The 22,622-nt window shown below is 33.3% G+C and overlaps 2 protein-coding genes across 4 annotated transcripts; one reads left to right on the plus strand and one right to left on the minus strand.

Annotated features, from left to right (window-relative positions):
• Nucleotides 1-5,848: 5,848 nt before the first annotated feature.
• Nucleotides 5,849-16,175, plus strand: LOC132627139 (beta-galactosidase 16-like). 3 transcript variants are annotated; one of them, XM_060342296.1, is made up of 19 exons: nt 5,854-6,332; nt 8,987-9,082; nt 9,513-9,625; nt 9,752-9,818; nt 9,965-10,057; nt 10,718-10,861; nt 11,255-11,349; nt 11,430-11,538; nt 11,838-11,922; nt 11,994-12,112; nt 12,267-12,431; nt 12,633-12,814; nt 12,986-13,077; nt 13,680-13,789; nt 14,028-14,132; nt 14,410-14,511; nt 14,631-14,776; nt 14,998-15,123; nt 15,860-16,175. In XM_060342296.1, the coding sequence occupies exons 1-19, from the start codon at nt 6,150-6,152 to the stop codon at nt 15,867-15,869; spliced, it is 2,142 nt and encodes a 713-aa protein (XP_060198279.1). In that variant the 5' UTR covers nt 5,854-6,149; the 3' UTR covers nt 15,870-16,175. The 3 variants fall into 3 exon arrangements, 2 of the variants coding, with proteins under 2 accessions (XP_060198279.1, XP_060198280.1); XM_060342297.1 differs by having other exon boundaries at nt 6,193-6,332; nt 9,524-9,625; XR_009577791.1 differs by lacking the exon at nt 15,860-16,175 and having other exon boundaries at nt 5,849-6,332; nt 14,635-14,776.
• Nucleotides 16,176-16,345: 170 nt separating this feature from the next.
• Nucleotides 16,346-21,187, minus strand: LOC132627140 (N-glycosylase/DNA lyase OGG1). Its single transcript, XM_060342298.1, has 4 exons — nt 20,400-21,187; nt 19,257-19,467; nt 16,795-17,122; nt 16,346-16,605 (listed from the first exon to the last, which is right to left on the minus strand). The coding sequence occupies exons 1-3, from the start codon at nt 21,119-21,121 to the stop codon at nt 16,886-16,888; spliced, it is 1,170 nt and encodes a 389-aa protein (XP_060198281.1). The 5' UTR covers nt 21,122-21,187; the 3' UTR covers nt 16,346-16,605; nt 16,795-16,885.
• Between the last annotated feature and the right edge of the window lie 1,435 nt (nt 21,188-22,622).

The following is a 22,622-nucleotide window of genomic DNA, read 5'->3' on the forward strand; positions in this document are numbered from 1 at the left end:
CTATGATTCGGGCTGCCCACGATCTAAAAATAAGCCATAAAATGCCAAACATTAGCTAAAAGACTCTTTGGGCATTAAATTGTTCTTCACCTTACAATGATCATAATCAAATAACTAGGCATTAATTCATAATTTCAATCACAACACAACAACACCCATTTACACGGCTCAAGCTCCACATACACAACTCACCTCCAACATTTCATATTTCATGATTTTCCTCCATTATAACATACTACAACATGGATATAACCTTCATAACGCAAAAACAAAATCAAATCTTACCTTTTCTTCTTCAACTTTACAATAGCCTAGGGTTTGCAATTGGATACAATGAATGGTTAGATGACCCAAACAACTCTTCCACGCTACTTAGGGACTTCAATATAGTGGGTTAACACCAAGAAATTAATTTTTGAAGCAATATTTTTGGTAGCTAATTTTCTAGGCCAAACCCGAGAACCCTCCTTGCTCTCTCTATTTTTTTGTTCTTACTTATCTTGTTCTTGACTTGTCTTGATAATTATCCTAACATATACTAGTTGATCACATGACTAGCATATGATCAACTAGATGGGTTTGGGCCAAATTCAATGGCTTGGCCGGCCACCCCTACTCTCTTTGGGCCTCAATTTGTTTCACATTTTACAAGCCCAATAATTTGTGAATCATATTTTGTAATTCCCGAAACTAATTTCTGAAATTCCAAAATTACCCTTAGCCTTGTCCCACACTTTCATGACTCCATTCTTTCATGCATAACTCTTATGTTCAACAAAATATCAAATTTGACCTCATATCTCAAGAATCCATTATTTATCGAATTTTTTCCAAACGTGTGAAAACACGGGTTATAACAGTTTGCCTCTAACAGCATACTTTGTTCTTTTGTAAAGTGAATTTCTGCCTCCTCCGGCAGACTTGTCTAATTCTTAACACTTGTGTACTTTTTTATTTTGCTTATGAAAATGAAAGTTGCCTCTAATAGCATACTTTGTTCTTTTGTAAAGTAAACTTCTGCCTCCTCCGGCATACTTTTCTAGTTCTTAACACTTGTATACTTGATGTTTTGCTTATGAAAATGAAAGTTTGACTCTAACGACATACTTTGTTTTTTTGCAAGGCGAACTTCTGCCTCCTCCGGCATACTTGTTCAGAACTTTGCCTGATTATTTTTTGTCAACTGAAGTTACTGTAATTTCAAGTCTAAGTCATTGAGCATTGTATACTAATCAAATGGAACATATAAACTAATCAAAATCAGAACAAAGCAATAAATTTGATCAATTCTATGCTGTTGAGTAAAATTATGATTTGCAATGTTGAATCTCAACTGAATATCAGTTGTTTAGTTCATAGAAGATGATTTGTTGTTATTTTCAAGTATTAACTAATCTAAACTTAATAAAGCATCAAATTGAGTTGAATTACGTTCAATTGAAACGCTATATATTATGTATTTATCTTTTTCGACGTTGTAGCAGCAAAATCAATGAAGATTTCTCCGATGAAATGTTGGAACGATGGAACGATTGAAAGGTTTGTTGTTGGAATGATTGATAGGTTTAATTGGATGTTTGGGGTTCGTTACAGACTTTCAGGTTTTTATATGTTATGGGTAGGGGTAGTAACGTTTTTTTCTTATTATCTTTTAGCTCAGAAGGGCAAATATTAAAGACCACGCATTACAGGGGCAAAAATTAAAGACCAGTGCATTTGAAGGGCATTCGCGCCAATTGCCCATAAAAAATACGTATATATGCTTCAAGGCAAAGTCTACCCCCTCCGGCAGACTTTTAGTTAAACATGACTAAAAGTCTGCCAGAGGGGGCATAGCGAAATTTAAACTCTGCTTTGCAATTTTTTTTAAATTTTTTTACTGAGCGGGGGTTCGAACCCGGAACCTATGGGTTTTAGCCGAAGGGCAAAATTTAAAGACCATAAATATGAGGGGCAAAATTTAAATACCACCCCAAAAAAAGGGCTGTGAATTGCCCTAGATCTATTGCAGATTTGAAGTTTGTCATTGGGCTTTTCAAAGTCTAAGATGTTGTAAAGTCATGTTAGAGCCTATTTGGATGGGCTTATGCTTATAAGCTGTTACAGCTTATAAGCTAAAAAAATAAGTTGGGGTAGTCTAACTTATTTTTTTTTGGCTTATAAGCTGAAAACAGCTTATAAGCTGCTTTAGATAAGCTAAGTCAAATGGGCCCAATAATTCTTTTGAGCTTATTTTAAGCACAAAATGACTTTAAGCTGGCCAGCCAAACACTCAAAAAAACTGAAAACAGCTTATAAGAAACTTATAAGCCATTCCAAACGGGCTCTTAGTACTTAGTAGGGGAATTTTAACTTTGTTACAATCAAATGTTGAAATAATATAATTGACAAAGAAAAAAATTGAACCAAATCAAACTAAATTCCATTCTGTTTCGAATTGCAATTGAAAAAAATAAAAGGAGCCTGAATCGAAAATCTAGAAAATAAAAATTCTTCCGCCAAAAGGCCATTTTGTTTTTAAATTGTGTTGGCGCCTTGGCGGTAGTGAGTCACAGAATCGATTTTGGTACTCCATTATACTGTTAACTGGTTGACCAAATGATCCATCAAACACTACTGAGGATGCTTTTAACATTGTCAGGCTTTACCAGAAAACAAAACAAAACAAAATGTCTTTCATGTGACAAGTCTTGTCGCTTTTCCTCTCCTCACATGTTAGTGGATTCACCCCACTAAGGGATTTGGCAGAGATGAGTGATTTTTTTTTATATATTTAATTAAACGTTTCAGATTTGAATCTTGAAAATTAAAAAATCAGGTAAGATCGGATATTAGATAACTATGTAGAAGAAGTAGACTCACAGTACCCCCCCCCCCCCCCCCAAAGGCTAGATCTAGACATAATTTACATTTTCGTCTGAAAATGTGCGTGTAGACATCTGAATGGCTCTTGAGAAAAATAGATATCGGTTGAACTTTATTTCCGTGAGAGAATCTATTTTATATTTTGGTGGAACAGAAAGAAAAAAGAACAAAAGAAAGTTATAATAATGATCGGTTTTATATTAACTATCACATGAAATGAAAATAAAACTATGTCTTCTAAAGTAGTTAAGGCTAAAAAAATTATGTAAGGAGTAACTATAGATGTGAAACAAGAAAATTGTTTTGCTCGTCGAATTATAATTCACTTTCATCATAGCAAATTAGCAATAACAATTCTAAAATCTATGACTAGTTTGGCTTTGCACAAGAATAAGTATGCCCTTGAGAGAGTCTCTGTTGAAGAATGTATGACCTTACTAGTGTCATTTGGCCAAATCGACGTTAAAATTAAATTTGCAGATTTTTTTTTTGTTCTTGCTTCTTTATTTTTTAATATTAGTTTGACACTTTCTAAAGAATTCTAAAATATTAAAGTAAAAAAAAGGTATATGAAAGTTAAGGGAAAATATTTTTCTCAGTTTATATATTAGACTAACAAATGAAAGTTTTTCTAATTTCTATTTTACTGAACTTTTGAGATAATAGTCTCCGATGATCCAATGAGCTTTTCATATGCTATATTAATTTCATTTATTTCTCTGAATTGAACCCATATTTGCTAATTTATTTTTTTTACAAAAAGATACTACTAATTGTCCAAAAATACTAAATATTGTTGTATGATGAAATCAATAAAGTTAACTTATAGATCAATATATTAAAAGTTTTGGTATTGCAAGATACTTTTGTAGATGTTATTTCAAATAAAACAATAGAAAAAATACTGCAAAAACAATGGAATTAAATTGTTCAACTTTAAGCTTTCTTTTTCCTTCCAACAAGTGCAGGTTAAAAAAAATCCTTTTTCCTTTTTCTTAATTTAATGAACTTTTTTATGGAATCTACATTTTAATATATTTTTTCATGTTGAACTTAGCTATTTTATCCGAAATTATATAAAATGTCGACTATCCCGTATTTTCCAAAATATTTTAATATTAAAAAAGTGAAAATATACTTTTACAATTTTTCATTATTATTATTGTTTGGAGATTCAATTGTATTTTCTTTAACTACATTTTTGTTCAAAGATTTTCATAATATAAATGAACAAATATTTATAGTTCCTCTTTTAATATAGTCATTTATTAGATAAATTTTATGTTAAAAGGGTATGCACGTAAATTTAGATTAATTAGCTATCGTACTTCGGAATTCATTTTTTGATTGAGACGGAAGGACTATAATTTATATTTCTGATACATTTTAAAAATATTTAACAATGATATAAGTTATTAGTGTTTATTCTTTTACTTTAAAACTCAATCCTACCTTAAGTGGAATCTTTGTTAATTATGTATGTTTGCAAGCACGTAACAACAACAACAACAACATCATCATACCCAACGAAATCTCGCAAAGTGGGGTCTGGGAGGGTTTGCTTGCAAGCATGTATAATACTAAATTATAGGAGAATATATATATATATATATATATATATATATATATATATATATATATATATATATTTTACGTTTAATCGGATGATTAAAAATTTAAAATATCATATGATAAATAGTAAATAGCATCAATAAAAAAAATATCATAAGAACAATATTTTAATTCAATAATTAATCCTATATAAGATATAGATTGAATGATCGGATGATTTCTTTACGTGTCTATAATAAATTATTAAGAAAAAATATAATTTAAAACAAGTTTAATATAATATTTTCACATAAAAAAAAGATCATAATTTGTATGATTAGTGTACTTTGTGGGGCCCATTATCACTTTTTTCATGAAATCATCACTTCTAATGGTATGAAAAAAGGCCTTAAAGTTCCTAAAATTACCAAAATGTATGAAGACTTTGTAAGTCAATAAAAACTTAATTAGGGATAAAAAAAATCATGTGAGAACTACAAAAAATGGGTATTCTCTCTTATATATTGTAGTAATATAGTGTTTGAAGTCAAAAACTTCGTTAAGAATATTAAAAAATTATATATATATATATATAATATTTAATCGATATATATAGTTTAATTTCGTATCGATATTCAAAATGGATGTAAGGAATAGATACTGCTATTCCTTCCGTCCCCATTTATGTGACACCTTTTGACTTGACACACAGTTTAAGAAAAAAATAAATACTTTTTAAATTTATGGTCTAAAACAAGCTTTAAATTTGTATGGCCATCTCATTAAGAGTAAAAAGTAAATTTTAAAGTTAAATTATTTCTAAATATAAAAGTGATATTCTTTGAGATAGACTAAAAACAAGTATATAACATAAATTGGGACAAAGTGAGTATTTCGCGGTTGACTATCCAAAATTACCTTGTCCTAACTCCTAATCAAATCTTGAGAGAGAATTTTTGTCCCCACTACTTAGAATAAGTAAGTACATAATTTGTCCTTTACACACGTTAAGTTCATATTTTGTCCTTTCACATGGTAACTTCTGGCCTTTGAAGAAACAAATTAAGTTTTATGTAAATAGTAATGATGTTAAAAAAATTATACAATTAGGCTAATTTTAGAAGTAACAACAGATAACTTTATATAATAAATATTGATTAATGGCTTTAAAAATAATAAGTAATTTGATATAACAGCTTAAAATATAGTATTAATAACAAATAACAACATTATTTACATTACCGTTTGCATATAACTTAAAAGTCAAAAAACCACTTAATCATTTTGACTCCAGGACTAGTAGTTGGGTCATGAAATTTCCCCCACACATGCGTTCCACGGAAAATATCATTATGGTCTTTTTGTACAACCTGTCTAATTATCTTTCTTCCTTCCTGTAAAGCATCTTAATACATGTAGTACTCTAGTAAAGTGGGTTTCATTAAAAAAACAATTAAGTTACCAGAGAAATTTCATTTACTACTATAAAAGATGAGAACCGGGTCGGACGCAAGTATCCCATTTGTTAAGGCAATACATTGAGTGTACTTAACAATCACATGAATGTATTATCCCCACTCTAGTACGTTATTGCCTCTTCCTTAAATTCTCTCTTTAACTCTTTTGTATCTTTCAGTCAGTCTTTGCTTCCAAGCTTCAAATGAGTATTTTGTTGACACCATAAAATATAAGCTTGTTTAAGGGGTTTTAATTTCATAAAGAGTGAAGAAACGATGGAAATGTGGTGGCTATGGCGGAGTAGTTTAGTCGCGGTGGCAGTAATGGTTGTAATGGTGGTGGTGCCGGTGGCTGCCGGCGGTGCCAATGTGACATATGATGGAAGGTCGTTGATAATAGATGGACAAAGGAAGATGTTGTTTTCTGGTTCTATTCATTATCCAAGAAGCACCCCTGATGTATGTCTTTCTCTCTCTCTCTCCCCCTCGGTTACTATACCAGTATAGTTTTATATTTGTATGAGCTAAAATTATATACGCTGATAGTATATAAAATAATATTTATATAATAATCAAGATATTTATAAAGTAATTACAAGTAAATTTTGTGATAGATATTAATAAGTAACCTGACTGATAAACACACTACTAAAAAAACATGAAATTCTAACGAAGTTTTTGTTCGATTACTGTCGGAAATTTATTTGATCGTAACGTTTCCAGCGGACTTCGCGCCGTTGGAAAGTTAATCTGTTAATTTGCACAATTTGAGCGTATAAAATATCTTTATATTATTTGTGTATATAATTTACATTTTATGTGTATGTAGTTATAATAGTTTTAAGTTCTATACATTGCTAGCGTAAATAATATTTATAGGTAAGCCTCCTTAAACGTGAGATTTGAAATTTTAAAAATAAAATATATTACATGCTACAATAAATAAAGTGACCTAAAAATATAAAAAAATATTTATTATTACTAAACTCTACTATAAAATTAGTAACATAGGTGTACTTATATTGGACATATGCTACCACAAAAAATGGAATTCTTGACATCTTTAAGTCAAAACAACAGTTAATTAATTAATAAGAAATTAAGAGGATAAAACCAAAAAAGAACTGACAGATCACTCTTTTTTAAACAAGACATTAGTAGGTCTCTATTGTAGCCATGTGCATAGTGGGATTAATATAAGTAGTATAAAATAGGTTACCAAACCATTAAAGTAATACTTAAGAGCCCGTTTGGATGGGCTTACAGCTTAAAGCTGTTTGCAGCTTATAAGCTGAAAAAAATAAGTTGGGGTAGTCCAACTTATTTTTTTTGGCTTATAAGCTGTTTTCAGCTTATAAGCTGCTTTAGATAAACTAAGTCAAATGGGTCCAATTATTTTTTTGAGCTTATTTTAAGCATAAAATGACTTTAAGCTGGCCAGCCAAACACTCAAAAAAGCTGAAAACAGCTTATAAGCCAACTTTTATAAGCCAATCCAAACGGGCTCTAAGTAAGATATTCCAGTCGATAGGACTTTTAAATCCGGTGTTTGATAGGTTTAAGACTCAGATTGGAAGTTGCATCTTAAATCATATTTTATCTAGGTTGTTTCAACAACTTTCTTTTGTTTAGATTGTAAAACAGTATATTAATCAAGATGTTACTTATTCCTAGCTTGAAATTCTCATTACCTAGATTTTCTTTCTCCTGGAAAAACATAGTTTGGATTACACTATAGGTTAATTGCACTTGTTAGTTTCATGTTTTTGTATCTTTACCATTTCGCCCTTAAAATGTGAGTGTTCGAATTATAAACACCAAATTTAATTTCACCATAATTTAGTGTATTAACCATATTAAGGTAACAGAGCTCATTAAACGTAGCGGTATTATTGCCCGACCATCTTCTCCATTACATTATTATTACTAGTTTATTAGAAAGAGTGCAAGTAATTTCTTTCTACATTTGAATCTCTCCGTACGTCAAAGTAATATAATTTGACAAGGCAAGGAATTTAAGAAAGAAAGGAAACTTTTGAAACTTGTGGTCTAAATCAAATCTTAGATATTTGTGTGTTTGTAAATCATTTCATTAAGGATACAAGGAGAAGTTTTAAATTAAGTTATTTTTAAATATAGAAATGTATCATTCTTTTTGGAACAGACTAAAAAAAAAGTGTATCATATAAATTGAGACAGATTGGGTATAAAACAACATCAATTGTTTTATTTAGAGAATCCCCAAACTAATCCTTAACTAGTCAATAGTTCATTGTTGAATTAAATAAATCAGAATCACGGGGCGACAGATCTAAAAGACATAAATCTTCAAGACGTACGTAGAATGGTTACCTACAATTCTTTTAAATTTCTTTTACATCCAAATTCTTACTGTGTCGTATTTCGTATAATATTTAATGTTGAAGAATTAATAGATTGTGCAATGTTAGAGGATTCTGCGACATACTATAATCTATGTTCTTTCTTCCTCCTTTTCCCCCCTTTTTAGTGCTTTTCACGTTCATATAGTTATAGTAAGATATAACTCGTGACTCTTTACTTTACACCTCCAATTAATACGAAAACAATTTATTTGTCTTTACACCTTTCCGTTTAAGCAAAAATAAAATAAAATTGTGTCTCCTTCCTCCTCTTCCTTTATGTGCATCACAACCCACTTGGCACTTGCTGTATGTGTCCATTCTATTCACAAAAGAATTTAGTTAAAGAGTGAAAATTTCGCAGTGAACTCAGTCGAGTAAGATATAATGCAAGGACTAAAGTTGAATATTTACTCGAATTTCTAGGTACAAATAGTGGATCTAGTATATTTTGTTCTATTGTATATTGTGTACTTGCGTTACTATATATTTGATAAACTTCTCCGGAATTTATATTTGTTTGTTCTGTACGTTTATATATCTTTGATTCTTCTTAGATTACTTTATTCTTTTAGCACATTATTATTATCATTAGTAATTATTATTATTACCACTTTACTTGGATGTCATTGACTCGTTCGAATTTATTATGGCTCCCATATATTTATTTATTTATTGCTTTCTGAATTTGCTTTTCTTTTTGGGTTCTAACCATTTTTTTATTTCTTGTAGATGTGGCCATCTCTAATATCGAAAGCTAAAGAAGGTGGAATAGATGTGATTGACACCTACGTGTTTTGGAACTTTCATGAGCCCCAACCTGGACAGGTATTATTTCATCCTCCCACAAGAAGTTCACTAATTCGACAGAATCTAGTACTTAGAGATCAATCTTACATATATACTTAGAAAACATAAATAAAGTTAGATATACATTCTAAAACACACTCTTTCAATTCACAACCTATAACGTCTAAATTCTAAATCTCTCACTGCCTAACAATTGCAATATATCACTTTTAAATTTTCTATCTTCAAATAACGAAATGTAAGATAAGAAAATATGTCTAGCTCCCAGACTATACCTACATTTTATGCTTTCCAATGGAAGCGAATTTCATATAGCAAAAACAAAGTACATGTACATAACACTCATGTATATGCTTACAGGCATATTTAATAAACTGACCGCAAACTGTGAACTCATATCAATAGTTTAACCCAATGTCTCTTAGTGTAATTAATATTTAATTTTCAGTATGATTTCAGTGGGAGGCGTGACATAGTAGCATTTATGAAGCAAATTCAAAAACAAGGTCTCTATGCTTGCATTCGTATTGGACCCTATATTGAGGGTGAATGGACTTACGGGTAATTTTACATGCTGCCACTTATGATCTTTTGCACCTTTAATCCCAAAGTGTATTCCTATGTATATGTTTAATTATTGGGCCCTCCCTTTTTGGAAAATTGACTAAGCTATATTGATCTTTATAGAGGTTTCCCCTTTTGGTTACATGATGTCCCTGGCATTGTTTTTCGCTCAAATAATGAACCCTTCAAGGTAATTTTCATCTTCTCAAAATTTCTCCCTCCCATTCCATGTATCGTATCGAATCATTTAACAATTCGAAAAGTGAAAACAGCTTAACTGTTCGCTTTCTTGAAGATACAAGTGCGATAATGAATTGTGTTTTATCTTGTTGACAGTTTTACATGCAAAACTTCACAACAAAGATAGTGAACTTAATGAAATCAGAAGGACTATACGCTTCACAAGGAGGTCCAATCATACTCTCGCAGGTGAATTCTCCATATTTTTTCTTACGTGTTAATTGGCTGTAGAGAAGATCAATTGTGTCATTCTGAGTACATAGTGGTGAACCGTTAACTTCATAAATATTATACGGGCTTGATTTTCAATACTTAAGTAGGTTTTTACTGATCTGTTTAATGAGTCAACTTGCTTAACTCGACGAAGGTTTGGCCTCGTGAACTTGTTGGCACAAAAGTTAGTTTTCTTGTTATGACAAGATGAATCAATTTTCACTATACTCAACTTTCACTATACTGAAACATTCTTTTGGTATGACATAAGATGATTATCATTCAACAACTAGGTAAATCAATTTCTTGAGTTATTTTTGGTCTTTTTCTTTTTCTGGTAGTGAGGTATGGAGTACCGGAGAATACGTGTGTGGTTTTTGGTAGTTGTATGAGCAGCAAAGAACAGAACAAAATAACAATATTTATACGTACTTCTTCACTTGGAGCTATTAGTATGAAGTACAAGTAACGAGAGTTATACCTAAAAATATTTACTCTTATTGATTTTAAATTTCATGCTACTAAATTTACTTTTATAAACTATTACTTATAATTACTTTACGGATGAATTGATAGTGTAAAAATAATTTCATACTGCCGGTTTAGAAATTAAACTCATTTTAATTATACATGCAGATTGAGAATGAATATCAAAATGTAGAAAAAGCTTTCGGAGAAAATGGCCCCCCTTACGTCGAATGGGCGGCAAAGATGGCAGTCGGACTTGAAACAGGGGTGCCATGGTGTATGTGCAAGCAAGATGATGCTCCTGATCCTGTTGTAAGTTACTACTAGAAAATTTCTTACTTTCTATCACAGATAACGACGTTTTGTAGAATACCATTTGTGATACCTTATAAGTCCTCGACTGTCAGCTCATGTATGGTTCAAAACTCAATGGATAATGTGCTCACTCCTCATCCTTCTCAAGTTAAAAACTAGACTACTTGCTTGGTCCAGGACAATGTTCAATTTTTTGACGTGTGCATAATCCACGCATCAAACATTGTACTCTTACTATTGAATCAAAGCTCTGAGTTGCGTGCTTTATAGAATTATAACCCAAAAGACAGCTAAACTAATAAAATTTGGAAGAAAAAAAATGATAGTCAAGGACAGAATGAAGAAAAAAGAAAGTACTCAAGGAACTGTAGCTAAATTTGTTTACTGCAGATTAATGCATGCAACGGGTTGAAATGTGGAGAAACATTTCAAGGGCCTAATTCACCAAACAAACCATCTATCTGGACAGAGAACTGGACAAGCTTGTAAGCTTCTTTTATTCTACTTTTCTATTTATGTATATAACAAATGAAGTGCTAAAAGATTTTCATTTTTGTGTTAAAAGCTATCAAGTGTATGGTCAGAATGCAACAATCAGATCAGCAGAAGTCATTGCATATCAGGTTGCTCTCTTCATTGCAAGGAAAAATGGAACCTTTATCAACTATTACATGGTAAATTTTACACCCACAAAACTCAAACAAAAATAGCATTCTTCATATTACTCTCTAAGAGCACCATGGTAACATATTTTTTTATTTTCATCTAACTAGAATATGTTGTCTCATGCCAAACAACTGATGATACTATTCAATCCCAAGTGCAGTAATTTCTTTTCTAGAACAGTTTTCACAAAAAGAAAAAGTATTTCTCTCACAACAAATAGAGCCAACATACTTCACTACCAAGTCCAGTGTATCAAACTTAAGCAGCTTTATCATCCTCTAACAAGGGTCTCTGGCTCCATTATCAGTATCATGGAGGAACCAATTTTGGCAGGACTGCTGCAGAATATATGATAACCAGCTACTATGATCAAGCTCCATTAGACGAGTACGGTAAGCAATCTAGAAATTCTACTAACACTTCCAGTTTTTTCACTAGCTCCCGATTGACATTTCTACTACAGGTTTAATCAGACAACCAAAATATGGACATCTGAAAGAGTTACATGCAGCGGTGAAGTTAAGCTCAGAGGCCATACTTTCTGTATTCCCTTCCATGCAGTCCTTAGGTGAACAACAAGAGGTAAAAATCCACCCAGACCACAAAGTATCCTTCGTCACAAAGTCCAATTTTTCTCTCTTTCAATATTTCAAATATCATGATATCGTGTTCAATCTACAACATCACGTACATACCAAACTGATTAATCTAAAACAACCACCAATACGCAAACCAGGCGTATGTATTTAGTGGAGATTCTGGAGCTTGTGCAGCATTTCTAGTGAACATAGATAACTCAAAAAGTGCAGTAGTGCAGTTTCAAAATTCGTCATATGAATTACCTCGGCAATCTATAAGCATCTTACCTGACTGCAAGACTGTAGCCTTCAATACGGCAAAGGTAAATTCTGACATACTTAAAAAGTTTCTTTCAATTCTACGTAAAGCTAACCTTTTCAAATCTACTCCCAAATAGCTCCATTTATGATGAAAAGAAATGTAGACATGCCAAATCATCTCCTTATCCTTAATTAGAGGAAAGCTAAGATTTGGTTTAAAACCACAGAAGACACTAAACTGTCCCAATGTTCGTTTGTAATAGGTAAGCACACAATTCAACAAAAGAACAGCAATACCAGCCATTAAGTTTGACTCAGCTGAGAAATGGGAACAATTCCAAGAGGCTATTCCACAATTCGATGCCACTCCACTGAGATCAGACGTATTACTGGAGCAAATGAATACTACAAAGGATGTATCTGACTATCTTTGGTATACTTCCAGGTAAATGTACCACTAAACTCAGAAGAATAAAGTAATAATATTAGATAAACTAAACTAGGACTAAGGATATCTTGCAGCTTAATTTACTGGCAAAGTATGATATAAACAAAATAATAACTGCATTCGTGGGATGGTTGCCTTTTACTAATATGTGTGAAATCCACATGACAGTATCCAGCAGGATTCGACAGAACAGCAGGCTAAACTAAGTGTGAAGTCCTTAGGCCATGTTTTACACGCTTTTGTGAATGGAGAACAAGTAGGTAAGCATTTAATCATCGATGCAATATACAAATTAAAATTTTTGGGGTTTGTTAGGAGTTTAAAACGACGGAAACAAGGGGAAAATTATTTGCCCTACACATGAGTAAAGATGTCATTATGCACCCCCGCCCCTGATTCGCACTCCTCTCTCGTAGAAAATCAGGAAAAAAAAAAAAATGAACGGAAGAAAGGCAAGCAAGATACAGAAAACAATTAACTGTTACGAATTATTCTTTACTACATGATAATGAGAAAAAGAGACACACATGCAGACACACACAAACTCCATATTTCCCAATGCAAATTTGGAACTTTTAGAAATTTCAGCTGTACCATTGGTTACAAAAGTGATTAGATTTCCAGATTCTACACTTTGTTTATGGAAATGGAATTTGTGAATGTAGAGACTGGCTTGACTAGTGAAGAAAAAAGAATGCTTCCGTTTCCAAAAAGAATAAAAGAACCCATACCAAATGATATTTCTCCAGAAAGGTCATAACCAGTGATGCTTCTATGTGAAGCACAAGTCTAACACTTTGTGCAGCTCAAAACATCAATTTACAAAATCTCTTAAAAGTATTCTAACTGTCGAGTTTTATAGGTTCAGAACATGGACGATTCAGAGATACATCATTTACATTAGAGAGCACAGTTCCTCTAAATAAAGGGACAAACAAAATCTCATTACTAAGTGCAACTGTTGGCTTACCGGTACGTATTTCATCTCCTCTGTTGCTTTGACTTGCTTAAGCACCTTCTTCTTTAGATTTATGATCTCTAATTTTAGAAGGAAGTATTTAGAAGCAAGAGATTAAAAAAATAAAAAACGGAAGCTTTCCCGCTATCCGGGGGGTCCGGGGAAGGGCCGGACCACAAGGGTCTATTGTACACAGCCTTACCCTATACCTTTGCAATAAAGATAAAAATGTTTTTTATCTTTAACGTGCAGGATTCAGGATCATTTCTTGAACGCAGGGCTCTCGGTGTAAAGTCGGTAATTATTCAAGACAGCAAAGAGGCCAAAGATATCACCGATTTCTCATGGGGTTATCAGGTAATTGTCGGCTAATAGATAGCCTAATTAATTCTTTTGTTTGTTTAGTAATTGATGTTTTGTTCATGCCATATAATGTATAAACCGCTACTGGTAATTTAACCAAAAACTCTTTAAGGAATTTAATGTTTTCTGCCACGTTAATCTATCAGCTACAGCTCAGTCTTCAGTAGAGCATTTTTTAAGGCTGAGGATAACAAACCTAACAACCATAATTCTTTGACAAGAGAGTGCAATTTATAATTAAGCTTACATCAGTATAAAACATTTTCTTAAGGTTGGATTATATGGGGAGAAGTTACAAATTTACACATTAGAAGGATCAAAGAGTGCTAATTGGAGCAGCTTAGGCTCTTCTCAACCCCTCACATGGTACAAGGTAAGCCTATGGATCCTTTCTGGGTAACATTTTTCTATATCATGTAGCTCTTACCTATTGTCCAATATATTTGCTATTATGCTCAACCTATGATTTATTGATTGATTGCAATTCGCCAGTCAGTTTTTGATGCACCCAAGGGTGATGATCCTATTGCATTAAACCTTGGCTCCATGGGAAAAGGTGAAGCTTGGGTTAATGGTCAAAGCATCGGTCGATATTGGGTTTCATTTCGAACGCTTGCAGGCATTCCATCACAAACTTGGTATGTTAAGGACACACTAATTCAGATTGATACTTATACAAACATTTTTATACTGAATATAGTTCTTTGGTAAGAATAATGGCCACATTAGAACCAGTCGATCTTATCTCTTATCTACTTAATAACCCTCTTCGCTTAAAGATCTCATGCACTCTTGTTTATCCACGAAAGTTCATTCTGTTTATATTTAGTAACTAATGACTAAAATTGTTCATTTTCAGGTACAATATTCCAAGATCATTTCTGCAACAAGGGGACAACTTATTAGTCTTATTCGAAGAGGAAACTGGCAATCCTCTTGACATCACCGTAGATACTATTTCAGTCACAAAGTCGTCGTTGAGAAGGTAAACCACTCTTCCTCATTTTTATACCAAGTTATTACCTCCACGAATTATATCTGAACAAAGAAATTTTCAAGATATGAAGGAATAACAAGTTGACTAAAATATGATAATTGATGAAAGAAGTCGATGAACACCATATATAGAATTTCTTCAAAAGTAAATTCCATGATAGGTCACAAGGCCACAATTTCAAGATTCAAATTGGCTGAAATTAACACCACAGGAAGATAGACACTATGTCTTTTACATATCTTATCTGTACTAACTAAAATACAAGAATCTATCAACACTATTTGCACCCAGTTTATAAAAACTAATCTTTTCCTGATTTGCATGTTTCTTTTTAAAGGTTCTGTTGATATTGTAATTTGTGTCTATCAACCATGGATACACATACAGATTGACTACTACTAGTTTTAGCTTAATCAGCGTTTGCTTTAACATCGTTAGACTCAATTAATGAAAGTATATACATAAAAAGAAATTGAAAGACCAAATTTAATGAATTCTAGTAGGATTTGCACTTTTTTCCCACAAATTTGCAAGCACTTTTCAGTTTTCACTGTGATAGGTCAAATATTAAGATCTAGGATGTGTACTTGTTCCAAATTCAACTATATGCCAATCAAACAAAAGCATGTACATCAAAATTATCATTGTATCAAGTGTATCATATCAAGTTGGTTATTGTCCTATCGTTTCGCTTTATTTACATTTTTCAATATAACTTTTCCAGGCTTGTCTAGGGATGAAGAGACTCACCATCCCTCACTCATAAAAACTTTGGGAGATCCACATAATAAGGTGTCCATAAGACTCTGCCAATTGATGCTCTGTGAGGATAAAAGAACAATGCTGACCATTTTTTGTTTGGGTGAAGCTCAGACGTTATTTATATATAAATGTTCAAAATCATAGGAATGTAGAAGTACAGAACTATATTTTTCACACAGGTCATTCATTCATTCAATTGCAGGCACATTGATATTATCACCAATTTGAAGTTTAATTGCATAGATGAAAAGGTTCCAACTCCCAATTGAAATTTTCAACCTCCAATTTTCACGTCTTTTACTGCCTATGTTTCCCGTATTTGTTTAATGATAAGAACAGAGCAAGTGAAGGCTATGGTTTCGAAATCAATCGGGCATTTTATCGACGGTCTATCTGTCCTATAAATTTCCAAGAGAACAATGACAAGGAAGGTGGGAGAAAATGGATCTAATCACAATACAAATTGAAGCCTTTAATCAATTTAACACACGACATGTTAATGCAAATTAATACATTCTTACAGAAGGAAGTCCTACACATTTGAAATATGTGAGACTTTAGCGGCCTCAACGTTCAAATTGGAACTAACGGAGGACAATAACAAAGACCCAACTTACAAAATTTAGGCTGTAAGTCGCCACCAATCAAATAATTATGGCACAGAGACTTCATGTAAAATTCTCGCCAGCTAGATGCATTTTGTCATGCCTGCAAAGGAATTATTAACTAATTAATTTAGGCATGATATTGCCAAAAAACCTCAAGAAGCAACAGGTGCTAGGAAAGAAGATAATTAGAATCACTTTCTAGCAATATACATTCTTTTCAACTTTCACACCACAAAACCGAAAATCTCAGCAATTTTAGACGGAAAATCTTGTGAGATGTTTTTCATACCTCAAATGGTGAGAACTAGAAAGAACAGTCTTCATCAGCTCTGCACGTAGACTAAATCTAACTTCAAGCATGAAAACACCAGCACAGCATATCATTCTTTAAGGACCTCTGTGATCCAACCCAGTTTTCTTTTTTTGGGATTAGGAGACTTCTCTTCCGTAGAATTCAAGAGTGCTTTCTGTGAAGGTAGTTCCGCAATGAAAAGCAGAGTTTGAGCCCAACCAGCATATTTTCCATATGTCCTCACAAAAGCATCTGCCACACGATTGTGAAGTTTAGGCGTAAGACTGGTTCCTGCCAGTTCAGGGAGGAGGTACCTGGTCGCGATCTAGCAAAAGATCAAGAAGAAATGTTGAATGATATTAACAGATATGAACAGAAGTATATTTTCTGAAATTTAAGTAACTGGAAAGAGCAAAGAGAGCCGCATGTTCACATGTTTTGGTGGAGAAAGGTAATTGTATTATAAAAGCAGCACTAAAGAGATGCTGAAGTAATTACAGGTGATCAAAAAGCAAAAGTACAACCCCTTTGCAATCTTATAGGGATTCTAAGAGGCTAAGTATGGGTTTGCATCATTTACAAATTCCTTCTTACACAAAAATGAAAACAAAAGTATACAGTTAAACTTAATCTGTTGGAATGAGTGGGCTTTAGCTTCAGAACACTTGTTGTTCCTTTCTTTCCAGCATCCAGTGTTTTTAAACCGAGAAGTGTAATAAACAGATGAGGTTCATAAGTTGTGGGCTTCATTTCAAAGGAACTAAAACGTAAAATACAACTAATTAGTCTTATGGGGTAACATCCACCTCTCTTAGTTAGTAACAGACTTGAAGTAACATCTTGATTGCCTTCTAAAATTTAGCAAGAGAAGCACCATACGGGCAGTCACAGTCTACAATCTGAATTCTGAAGTACACGCATGCATGAACTGTGCCACAAGCTCTAGTACTAAACTATGTGTACCTATTCTATTGTAGAAGAAGACTACTCGGTTTCTAAACTTTATTCATCTCATATTCAGCGGCACGGAGCAGGACTCTTATATTTTCCCTTTTCATTAGTAACCGAACAGGCTATTTCAGGGGAAAAGCATCCCCAAAAACCATTTGCTTCCTCAAGATTCTGGCATTTCGACAGACAGTAAAGCTTAACTCTTTTCCCAAAACAAGTGGAAATTTTCAAGGACATTCACCAAAAAGCTGGTGTATATTTAGGAAGAAAACAAAGGCTAGAAACTATTAATATGCAGGCTCCTATTTGCCTTACGTGAAGCGAACTTAGTACTCGGTAAGACTGTCTTAGCAACAAAAAAAAAAAAAAAAATAACGGATACTTAATCAACTGCTAAACTGTGACTATTGTGAAGCCTATTTCTGCTTTGTTTGATTGGTATAGGAAAAAGTTTCTTATGGAGAAATAGCAGCTTAATTGTTGAAGTGTGTGACCATCTCATCTAAAAGCTTAAGCTGTTAGAGAGAGCAAAGTTTTAATTACTTAATTATATTATGTCTCATAACACGCCCTTTCAAGTGTGGGCCTAATTCATCTTCATTGGCCAAACACATGGAATATTTTTTGCTTTCTAGGTGACAGTGAGATTTGAACTCAGGATCTCTGCCTGCTTTGATACCATGTGAATAAATAGACCTTGGACCTAACTCAAATCCAAAAGCCAGCTATAAAGGGAGGATTGTGAAAGACCATATAAGGAGACCATAACCCATTTGCTCAACCAATGTGGGACTTAACCCCTGACCACCCCCAACCCCCCAAACCCACACCCCCACAGGTCCAGGACTGGACAACTAGAGCGTGGATGATGGGGACCCACCCAACATTGAGAAATACAACAAGAAGGAACGATGGTTCTAGCTCTAATACCATGTTAAAATGTGTGATCATCTCAGCTAAAAACTTAAGTTGTTAGAGAGGACACACATTTAATTACTTAATTATATTATGCCTCACAATAATAATGGAAAAGAGGATGCACCCAGAGTAGGCAGGGGAATAAATATAAAAGAAAAGAGGAGCATAACATCTAGGAAAGAGAATTTCTATGCCGAAGTGAAAGTTCCAAAAGATGCACAACCAAGATGCACAACCCTTCATCCATAAATAATTATTCACACCAACATGTCTGCTAAAAAAAATCGATAGATTTCAACTCTCCCCGTTGTTTCTTCAGTCCCCCTTTTTTTAGAAAAAGCTCATTAGACCCATCTACATACTCTTTTCATAACAAAATAGAGGTCCTAGAACATATCAAACAAGAAAGGAACAACAACAACTACTACAACTATAACAATAATCTTCTTTAGGTTTATCTTAATTCGAAATGTTTATAGAAGAGAGAGAACATATCTCATATCTTGTATGTAATCAAAGGAAAATGCATATGTCAGAAGATGTTGTGATCTCTTAAACAACAAGAAAATATAAAGCCGTTGAAAGCTAACCTTCCACACATGAGTATCAACAGGAATAGCATGGTGCTGATCTAGAGAGAAGAGAGCAATACATGCTGCCACCTTAGGACCAACACCAGGTAGAGAGCAAAGCGAAGCAATGGCCTCAGGAAGATCTACTTTACGAAGTGCAGCAAGCCACTCCGTACCTCCACCAGGCTTTGATTTCAGTGCTTCCACGGTACCAACTATATATTTGGCCCTGTAAGTGTTATGGAGTGAGTTATTAAATGCAACTACAACTTGACATCAGTTCAACTATGACTAGAAAGTTGAAAGTGTTCTCATCTACAAAAAATATTCAAAGTTCCTGTCAAAATTGCCCTAAGTGAAAATGCAACGAAAAAGAAAAGATGAAACAACCCAAAAGTTGAAGATATAGGATTTATAGCATCATCTGTCACTTGATACCATTTTAACACATTTCGGAAATCATTCATCCTCAAATTGCTAACCAAGCAGAGTTAATTATTGCCAAATAGCATTTCACAGCCACTAGAATCTAAGTATCTGAAATACATGCACCTTTTTAGCGGGAATTCAAAACAAAAACAGAGGGAAAAAGGAAAGTTAATGGGATTTGATGGATTTCAGAAAGACTTTGTCACATCAATTTCTATTGAGATAAAGCCCATCAATTCACTGAAATTCCATATACCAGCAACACCTCTTCTATATATATAATTTTTGTGCATTCTCAAACGAAAGACACAAGGACCTATTCATATCAAAGGACACGTGAATTAACAGCTTGTTTGGATGGTTATTACCTATTGTATTGTATTATGTAATGGTTATTTTGATTGTTACTAAAATGTTATTGTTTCGTATTGTTAAATCCATCCTTATGTAAAGATAAAAAGTCTCATTTTATGTAACGATCGATTTGGTGTGTTCGCGTCGTTACCTGTTTTTTTCTCATATTGCCTTCGCTTATTATCTAATAATCCTATTTTATCCTTTAGCCTACCTTGTTTATAATAACTCTACCCCATATCCTACGTTTCTTTATAATATTGCTTCAGATTGCTGGTGTGTGGCATTAAGCAACGACGAGAAATGATACAATCTATACAAACATTGTGTTCATCAAAACAATACGATAAACTATGACATGATATGTTATGGGCATACCTGTAGCCAAAACCAGCAGCTCTTAGGTCTTGTTCAGAAACCATTGCCAGCCTTTCAAGTGAAGGGAACTCATAAAACTTGAAACCTCCAACATCTCCCAAATAATTCCCCAATGATGAAATAAAATCAACCATCATAGTAATTCTCTTAATATTATTATTAGATGAGCAAATAAACTGAACAAGACACTCAAGAGGATCTTGTCTAAGTACTCTAGCACCCCTTAAATGGATAGCCAATTCAGCAAACCTTGTATCATTAGCCTTAAACCCCTCCCAAACTTCATTTAAAGAAATACCCACATTGAGAAAATCAAGAAGTGCATCACTAGCATCACAATTGTCCCTAGTGCAATAAAAATGGTACCCAACATCACCATTGTCAAGCTGTTTTAGTGAGACCAAATGGGACCTACCAACAACACCAGTGTACTGTGTGGGTCCTGTTTGTTTCCACCTGAATGTTTGGCCTGTTGGGAAAGTGAGGGGTAAGTAAAGTTCTGAGCTTGATAAGTTTAAGGGTATCCATATTGGTTCTTGTTCTGTTGTTGTTGTTGTTGTTGGGGTAGGATTTGTTAGAATATTTCTTGGTTTCTTGGAAGAAAGTGATTTAAAAGTTGTTGTCTTGGAATGGAGAGTTGTTTGTGGTGATGGTGGAGTTGATGGGGTTGAAGGAATGATTATTGGTCTCTTCATTACTGAGAGAATTCTCAGTGATTGCATCTGCTTTTGAAAGGCAAAGAGCAAAAGGGTGATGTTCTTGGCTGCTGAGGAATGATTGGCCGACAAAAGGCCATAAATAGTCCCTTATCTATGTGATTATGTATGGGATTAGGTCTAAAATGGTCTCTTAACTATATATTTACCGGTTTTAGTCTTTTAACTATTCAAAAACTTATCAAATTTGGTCTCCGTCTATTTTTTATATAAACAGCGTACAAACTCATAAACCTCCGCGAGATTAATGTTAAACCAGTCCTCAAACCTGTCTCTCTCTCTCCCCGCTTCTTTTCCCTCAAGTTCATTCTTTAACCTCAATTTTTTTCCTCAAGTTCTCTCTCGCTTTTCGTAACTGACGAACTGCGTCGGTTAAACCCGATGGAGTCCATCGATTTTGTAAAAAAAAAAAAAAAAAAAAACCGACAGACTCCCGTCGATTTTTTTTTTTTTTTTAATTAAAGAATGAAATGTAGGAACTTGGAATAGAACCCGGGTATGTTCCTTGGCATTAAAAGGCTTTACCACTAGACCACTGATATTCTTTGTTCATATACTTACATTGATTTAATTAATACTATTTTTTCGCTCTAAAAACCGACGGAGTCGGTCGGTTTTTTTATAAAAAACTGACGGACTCCATTGATTTATTTTAAAAAATAATTATATTTTTTCTCGCATTTTTGCGCAAAAAATAACCAACACAGTCCGTTGGATTTTGCCAGTTTTTTAGTAGTGTTTGAGAAGAATGGTTATAGAAATTGTGTGCCTGAGTTTGTCTTTTCGAATTTCAGAGACTCGAGAGCGACACCAGTGCTAGAATGCTCTTTTTTTTCTTTTCTTTTTTATTAACAAGAGGAACTCGAGGAAAAAGAAGCGGGGAGAGAGAGAGACACAGGTTTGAAGAATGGTTTAACATTAATCTCACGGAGGTTTATGGGTTTGTACGCTGTTTGTATAAAAAATAGACAGAGACCAAATTTGATAAGTTTTTGAATAGTTAAAGGACTAAAACCGATAAGTGTATAGTTAAGGGACCATTTTAGACCTACTCCCATAAATAAGGGACTATTTATGACCTTTTCTCATGATTGGCCAGTCTGGTTAATTTGTTCCTCAGTTCTCTGTTTATTTTACTTTTCTTTTCTTTTCACTTTTCTCTATTTGGTTTTCTTTTTGTATCCTTCCGGTTCAAAGAGTGTCCACTTATCAAATTAAAAAAGAATTAATCTTATTTTTCAGATTTGGCCTTATTAAGTGCTAAGTGATCAAATCTCAATACCTATTTAATTAGGAGTAGTTTAGTCAAATTATTTTTTTTAATAATTAGTATTTTCTTAAGGTGTGCACAAATGGCTAAGTGGAAGCACTTTTTGAACATGAGTGAGTCCTAACGAGTAAAGTGTTGGTGAAAATACCACAGATTATAATGATTACAGTTGAATAATACAACAAAAATAACTAAATATAAATAAATATTCAGGCTGATGCGCGGATATCTCGCTAT

This window comes from Lycium barbarum, chromosome 2 (assembly GCF_019175385.1).
Source record: "Lycium barbarum isolate Lr01 chromosome 2, ASM1917538v2, whole genome shotgun sequence".
NCBI lineage: Eukaryota > Viridiplantae > Streptophyta > Magnoliopsida > Solanales > Solanaceae > Lycium > Lycium barbarum.